At 39.5% G+C, this 8,141-nt stretch overlaps 1 protein-coding gene across 1 annotated transcript in view; it reads right to left on the bottom strand.

Moving 5' to 3' along the window:
- Positions 1–6,875, bottom strand: part of xrcc4 (X-ray repair complementing defective repair in Chinese hamster cells 4) — a 34,647-nt gene extending 27,772 nt beyond the window's left edge. Inside the window, exons 1-2 of the mRNA XM_044174388.1 lie at positions 6,731–6,875; positions 425–576 (exon numbers count right to left, since the gene is read on the bottom strand). Coding sequence (XP_044030323.1) covers positions 425–566 — 142 coding nt within the window. The 5' untranslated portion in view covers positions 567–576; positions 6,731–6,875. The remainder of the gene's footprint in view (positions 1–424; positions 577–6,730) is intronic.
- Positions 6,876–8,141: the final 1,266 nt, after the last annotated feature.

Raw genomic sequence — 8,141 nt, forward strand, 5'->3', positions numbered from 1 at the left:
TATTAACAATACAAAATAAATGATGTATTATTATAGGTTATATATAAGATAAAACTTTATTGATCCTCAGAGGGGAAATTCACAAGCTACCCAGCAGTATATAAAGTAACTAAAGCTGTAAGATAAATGTAGTGAAGTAAAAAGCATATATATATATATATATATATATATATATATATATATATATATATATATATAGTTACATTCCACCACTGGGTGAAACTAATAAATCTTCCACTGAGCGTAGCTGAAAAGGTCAACGATGCTCTAAAGTGAGAAAGGTGTGTGTGTGTGTGTGTATGTGTGTGTGTGTGTGGTCAAACAGGTGAGGTTGTCCAAGTATCAGGTGAGCATAAATCTGTCAGGTCAGGCATGTTAAATGTGAGACAACACGTTGTGAGGTCATGCTGGGTGAGATTTTTACCGTCTCCTCTCCAAGCATGCTGTCCATCAGTCAGCAGCAACTGGAAGCCTGAACCTAAGCCCCGCCCCCTCCAGTCCACCCGCAGGAAGTAGGAGGAGTCAGGCTCCGATGAGGTGTGGATTTCACGCACGGAGCTGTGCATCCCTGCAGACCTAAAAACACCAGAAACACAACTTCCTGTAATTTAAGTTTCAGCGACTCCCTCTGAGTGTTAGCTCCTCGCCTGCTACAGTATCAGATTTGAGCATGGCCTACTTTTTTTAAAAATCAGCAAGTACTTTAATAATTCAATTCAGTTTTATTTATATAGCGCCAATTCATAACAGAAGTTATCTCACTGCACTTTTCCATAGAGCAGGTCTAGACTGTACTCTTTGTAAAATTAATTACAGAGACCCAACAAATCCCACCATGAGCAATAATCAGTTAGTCGTTATTTTTTTCAAGCAACAATAACAAGAAATGTCTGTTTTCAGCCACATAAATATGAAAATGTCCTACTTTTCTCTGTTTTAGATTATTGTAAAATTAATATTTGGGGGTTTTGGACTGTTGGTCGGACAAAATAACACATCTGAAGAAGTGACCTTGGACTGTGAGAAACTGGGATGGTCTTTTTAGATTGAAAAACGATCATTTAAAAAATAAATTAATCGATAATAAAAATAATCACTAACTGCAGCCCTAAACATAATATGAAAACATAACTTCTCATCGGCAGCTGTCTCTCGCGGGACACATTCTCAGTATGCTGTATGAATAAACATTTATTCACCAGTTAATCACCAAACAATCTCACCACAAGGCCTGTTTAAGTAGCTGTTCTGGAGCTTTCGGCCATACAACACGATCTTCATCAGCAGGACTGCTGTTTTCAAGGTCAAGAATTAACTCTGAATCTCAACTTTTAAGCCAACATGATGAAAAGTTCTCAACATGCTCAGAAAATGAGTCAAATTTGTACATCTGCAATTCCATGCTGCTACTTGGCAAACTCTGCAGCAGGCTGCAGCAGGCTGAAGTACTGATATGCAAACGGAGGTTTGAAGGGTAATTCTGGTATTTTTAAACCTGGGCCCTATTTTTTTTTTTTTTTTTTTACATATTTTGGGGACTAAATGAATAATGGGTACAACAAGGAATTGGTCCAGTAGATCGCCTCAGCCGGCAGCCGCGAAACGGGCTGCAATGGCTGCAACATAATCCTTGGGGGCAATTGCGCGTGTCAAAAGTACATCCACTAAAAGTGCTTGTTTTTGCCACTGACACCTACAGAGATACCAGAGAAGACCTTTTTGTTAAAGAGTAAGATAACTCACGATTCCACCGCCGTCTTCCTGCAACAACTGCCGGCTGAGGCGATCTACTGGACCAGTTCCAAAACTTTTTGTACCTATTGGTCCTTCAGACCCCCAAAAAACGTAAAAAAAAAAATAAGGGCCCAGGTTTAAAAATACCTGAATTATCCTTTAAGTAAGTAGTAACTGTAGGAGTGGAAATGAGGCTCGTGCACGTGTGTCCAGTTTCACAAAGACTGAGATTTATTTAAAAAAAAGTCAGGCGAACGCACAGCTTTATAAATCTGACGAAAAGACTGCGTCTGCATATTTCTGTCTTTCTGCGTACACACAGTTTTAGTTGTGAATCTACACAGATTTTTATGCATCTGGCCCCAGTGGTAGTCTGTGCGAGGACAGAAACAGTCACCATGAGAGTGACATGAAACCTCAAAAAGAAATAAAGAAAAGAAAAAAAAAAACAAACTTAGGTATGTTTTACTGTACAGGGACATTTATAAACTGGGAGAACTCTGTTAAATACTGGTCTGCCAAATATAGTTGGACATGAAATCACACAAGATAATAGGAGTACAGAGTGTAGCAGAAAGCCGACTGCATTAAGGGTTAAGGCACAAAAACTACTTCACCAGTGCACAGAAACATTCAGGAAGCAGAGCTGAGCATCTGAAAGCCTTTAATAAGGCATGAAAACAGGGATAAGAGGTTTGCTTGCATTAAGAAATTGGACAGCTGCAGAGTGGAAAAACTATTCACCTGGAATGAGGAATCTGAGTTTCATTATGTCATTTTCTTTCAAATGAAAAGTCATCCTCTTTTTTTCTTATTTAGAGTATTTGTAATGAGCACACTGCTTCAGATTTAACCCAAAACAGTAAAATACTAAACCACAGGCTGTTCAAAAGCTTCTGACTGCCAGTGTAAGATGACAAGCAGACCTTCTGACTGCTTGCTGGAGGTGTGTCAGACCTGGTGGAGATCTGTCATAACTCCCACAGCTGTTCTTACATAATTTTCCTGGCATGTGTCGCAGCCTGCTGTTCACATGCCAGCCAGCACTTTGCCTGCCCTCACCGCGGCTGCGACCATCCCGCAAAACAGCTGCTGACAGAAGAAGAAACCTCCCCTAGCAGCTACTTTGACATGCTGTGAATTTATCTGCGCAGCGGCATTTGCAGGGGGGGGCCGAGCTATTGTTTTATAGAGAGAATGGAAGACATGTTGAAGGTCCGAAGGGAAAAGGGATCTGTAAACCATCAGAGACCCCATAGGGCTTGGCTAGGAGAAACCTCGAATCCCCCATAAGAGAAAACACACAAGGTCTGCCTGTTGTTAGCCGTTTAGAGCTGCTAACAGGACTGCTAGATGGTGTGCAATATGAGATTGTATTCAATTAAATTTTATTCATAGAGCGCCAATTCATAACAGAAGTTATCTCATTACTCTTTTCCTATAGAGCAGGTCCGTACTCTTTATAATATTATTTACAGAGACCCAACAAATCCCACCATGAGCGAGCACTTGGCGACAGTGGCAAGGAAAAACTTCCTTTAAGAGGCAGAAACCTCGGGCAGAACCAGACTCAATGGTGGGCGGCCATCCGCCGCTGCCGTGTTAGGTTTTGAGAGAGACAGAGGGAAACACAATGCAAATTCCACCTAAAATTTAAAAATAATAATGTAATGGTAGTGGTAATATTAATATTAATAAAGTAATAATAATAGGAATGATAGTGATAGGAATAATAATGACAATAATAGTCATAAGACTAATAAGAACAACAACTGTAGTAGCAGTTGTCGAGCAGGAACACGGGGGCAGCAGGTGGCCCACATCTACAGATCCAGACTCTGCAGCTCCGGAGGCATTCAGGTACCTGACCTCGCCTGAACAGTAGCTATCCAATCATAGCTTAGCAACTGTAAGTCTGCCTACTTTGGATTTTTCCACATGTTGAAGCGACACTCTGTATACAAAGAGTTTGGAGGGTGGTGTCTTTATTTTAGCCTTTCCAAAACAAACTAACTAAGCTAACTACATTATTTTGTGGGGTTACAGATGAAGTTATAAAAAGCCTCGTTCAGGACTGGAACGATAAGCGACCGATTAACGTCTATCAGATCAGAGTTTTACGCTAACGTTAGCGGCTCTATCCTGCTCTCTATTGGATTTGTGGAAGTTTATGACTTTGCCAAAATCAATGGTTAGCCTTCATCCTCAAAGCCTTTTCTCTGGTAAAAATTAAAACACGCTGTTTGAAAATACTTAAATAGAGAAAAATAAAGGTCTGATATTACATTTCTTTCTCACTATACTAGTATTATAATACTAGAGCTAACTAACAATCTAGCACAAAGCCTTTTCTTGTGTAAAAGTGAAATACTGTTTGAATACTTACATAGAGAAAAATAACAGTATGATGGCCCTTAGCATGGTTCTCATTTTCAAACGAGCTAGTTGTAAAAAGAGTTATCAACTAACTCGTGGAGTTAACACTAATATTAATCAGCCAGCTAGCTAACGCTAATAAAATCTGTTAGCAACAGCTGTCATTTTAGCAAAATTGGCCGACTTCGGTTAGAAATAACAAGCCGCTTTTATCGACTTCTGTCTGAAGTCGTCCGTCATTGTTTCAGAAGCATCACAGGCATTGCAACAGTAACTAAGAGCTTAGCAAACAGTCAAGTGCGTGTTCATTAGTTCCTACTTGATATTTTGAGAAAGTGAAATGGTACGAAAAAATCTCAGACAGTTGACACATTTACATTGTGGGACACAGGGAATGCTACTGGGAAATTAAAAACAAATATAAAAGCTCATATCTTTGCACGGCTTTAATTTTAACACTGTCTACCTCTTAGTTTGTTGTTATTGGTTTGATATTTGGTCTTAATCAGCAGATGGAGTTGTTGTTTTTTTTTGGTCATTTTTTTCTTGCATTTTCCCCTGATTAACTTGATATATTTAATGTTTATTGAATGAACCTGGGAAGAAAAAATCTAATAAATTCTCAACCACCTCCACCATCCCAATATACCTCACGCTAGAATGTAATTGTTAAACAGTAGTTTTCCTTCGTGCCGTTTGGTCGTGTAATGACCAAAGTGAGCGGGACTGTTGTAAATGATTAGTCCAGCTTCATGCAACCGTGTCATCACAGCTCTGTAAGCACTGTAATGCACTAATACACAACCTCTCATTAGGTGTAAGTACAGGCTCAGCCGAGTGAAACAGAGAAACTCACACCTCATTATCTGGATACTAATGACCAACCACAGTGCCTCCTAAAGCAGCCGGACACGTTTCAGCAGCCTCGTCTTTAACAACATCCTTTTAACACCTGCTTCAGGACTAAATATACGCACAGTCAGAGGAACTTATCATTTGAAAAAGAGATACTGGAAAGTGTCATTTCTTGCATTTAAAGCCACTGTTCTTTGCAGCAGGATGTGCCCCCGTCTCTGCACCGCAGACAGGGACATAACTACCACAGAGGACATCGTGGCGACGTCCTCTGTATTTGTTCTGGGAATTTGGGACTTTTAGCAACCTGATGGAGATCAAATTCTACAATTATCATTTACAAATGGTGGTTATTTAAATGACTAATTCCAGTATTTTTAACCACGCTAGCGGTACGGCTCTAGGGATGGCAATGTTGACCAGTTGGTCACCACTTTGGTCCTGAAATATCTCAACAACTGTCGAATGGATTGCCATAAAATGTTCGACAGACATTCACGGTTCCAGGACCATGAATCCTACTGACTTTGTTGATCCCCTGACTTTTGACATTTGTGGCAGAGTGAAATGGCTCAACAACTATTGAGTTGTTGTACAGACAACAAGAGATTCTTTACAGACATAGACTCTTAGTCTTGTTAAACTCTGTGTGTTTGAATTGGACGATACTTTTAGGCTGGGAAAGACAGAAAGAAATTAAGAATCACGTATTTATTCACCAGCAAGAGTGGAGAGGGCTTAGAAACAGCATTTAGCAATAATAATAAATAATATATTTGCAATTAAATATAACACTTAAACACAAAATTATGTTTTCAATTGGATGGATGGATTCAACAATTAGCCTAAAAAATGTCAGACAATAAACAATAATTTTCCAGAGGTGTTTTGTCTGACCAAGAGTCAAAAACTCAAAGATACTCAGTTTACAATGATATAAAACTAGAGCTGCAACAATTAACTGATTAATTAAAAATAATCTGCAACTATTCTTATAACCGATTCAGAAATTTTTAAGGCAAAAATGCCATACATTCCCCAGTTTCAGCTCATCGTTTGTAAGGTTTTGTTACTATTCTTCGTCTTATGTGACAGTAAATTCAATATTTTTTAGATTTAAGACTGTCGGTTAAACAAATCTGATCACATCACTTTGGGCTTTAGGAAACTGTGCCGGACCTTAATCTATTAATCTAGAAAATAATCTGCAGAATAATCAATAAATCAAAGTAACCGTTAGTTGCAGCAATATACAAAACAGAGAAAAGCTGAAAATCCTCACCTTGGAGAAACCAGAAAGTGTTTGACATTTTGCTGATAAACGATTTACTCAATCAATCTATCATCAAAGTTTTCTGTTGATCGACTATTAGCTGAACTGACTAATTGTTTAAACTCTAAACATTTTTAGAGACTTTCTTGTTAAGGTCTGGTGTTTTTTTGGGGGGGGGGGGCTGCATTTGGCTAAATCCAATCCCTCCTCTCCCCCGCGATTCAATTTCCAGATGTTTAATGGGGTTTGGTGTGACTTTCTTTCCGCACAAGAGTGTCCAAGCTGAAACCTCAAATGACCACAGCAACAGGAAAACATCCCTCTGGTCCAAAAACACACCGACCGACAGTGTGAAGAGTTAGCTAACGTTAGCTTAAGCCTGCCAGATGCTGTTTGTAAACACAGAGGCTGAAGCTACAACACGTGAAGAGACAAGCGAAGAAGAAAGGCTCAGTTACAACAACAACAACAACATGTTGGTTTGTTTCCTACCTGCAGCTTCACCGTGTGTGCCCCCCCCCAACAGGACGGTGTGTTTTGTGGAGTAAATCTTATCTTTAGCTTTAACAGCTCAGAGCTGTACTGGGGAAGTCGGCTCCTACGTCATCATCAAGCGACACAGCTGAACAAATCAGGGGGCGAGCGATGTCTTCATTAAAAGCAGCTAATTTAAGGGAGAGAAGTGTGTCGTGGTTTATCGGGTGAATTCATTATTAATAATCCGCTTTTTTTTTTTTTTTACTATTCTCTGTTAATTACTTAATCACTGGCATGTTTAAACACAAGACAGTTTTCAATGGTAAATAATAAATGTGACTATTAAAGTACATTTACTCAAGTACTGTACTGATATTAATTAGATGTATTTGTGTTTTACTTGAGTGTTTCCCTTTTATGTCACTTTATACTTCTACTCCGCTACATCTATATTGTACTTTTAACTCCACTACACTAGCTGTCTGACAGCTTTAGTTACTAGTTACTGATTTCTACACACAAAACATATAATGATAGTGGAGTACAATATTTCCCTCTGAACTGTAGTGGAGCAGAAGTATAAAGTAGAATAAAATGGAAACACTTAAGTAGAAGAACCTAAAAAAAAACTGTTCATGGTGATGGAGGAACATGTCGCCCAGTGCAACAGTGCGGCTCACTGATGCGTTTTTAATAGTTTCTGGACAACGGTGGAGCTCTGCGGCTCAGAGGAGGAAAATCCATCAGGCTTCGGTTTGGCTCTGCACATGGGATTTGTTAAAAATAAGAAAAATATAGGATATCACCAGACTTATCCTTTCCCATCCTAACCGAACACCCAGAAAATATATGAACTCAGTAATGAACTTATTAAGATTGAGTTGTCTTGCTCTAATCTGTACCTGTGTATGCAACCATTCCCATGTCGAGCTAAAAAGGGGTGAAGCATTTAGACGATACCGATCACAGGAATTAACCTAAAGACTTCTCATTGTCAGTCTCAGATGTTCTGTTCTGTTGTCTGTTTGACATACCGCAACTTTCACAACTTATCTGCAAAAACAGTTACATCTGATGACAGCACGCAAGTTAAAGCAAAACATAATAAGCTTCCCTCTCTCCATGTCCCTCCGTGTTGTTTTGGTTTCCTTGTCAGAGAGGCTAAGGCAACAAGCTGTGTGCCACATGTTGTTTAGAGGGAAATGAAGGTATTACTGCAAGTCCATGATTTGAGTTCTGCAAACAGACACTCTTTCTAAGAATAATTGCTTTAAGAGGCTGCTCTTCTATTAAGGAAACACACACACACTGAGGCCCACATGCTGCTTTTCTACAGGGATTTACTGTGTGTGTGTGTGTGTGTGTGTGTGCGCGCGGTGGTTCAGCACTGCACGCATGACCAGAGTTCACCTGTGCAGCTCTCCCA

This window comes from Siniperca chuatsi, linkage group LG18, assembly GCF_020085105.1.
Source record: "Siniperca chuatsi isolate FFG_IHB_CAS linkage group LG18, ASM2008510v1, whole genome shotgun sequence".
Classification (NCBI taxonomy): domain Eukaryota; kingdom Metazoa; phylum Chordata; class Actinopteri; order Centrarchiformes; family Sinipercidae; genus Siniperca; species Siniperca chuatsi.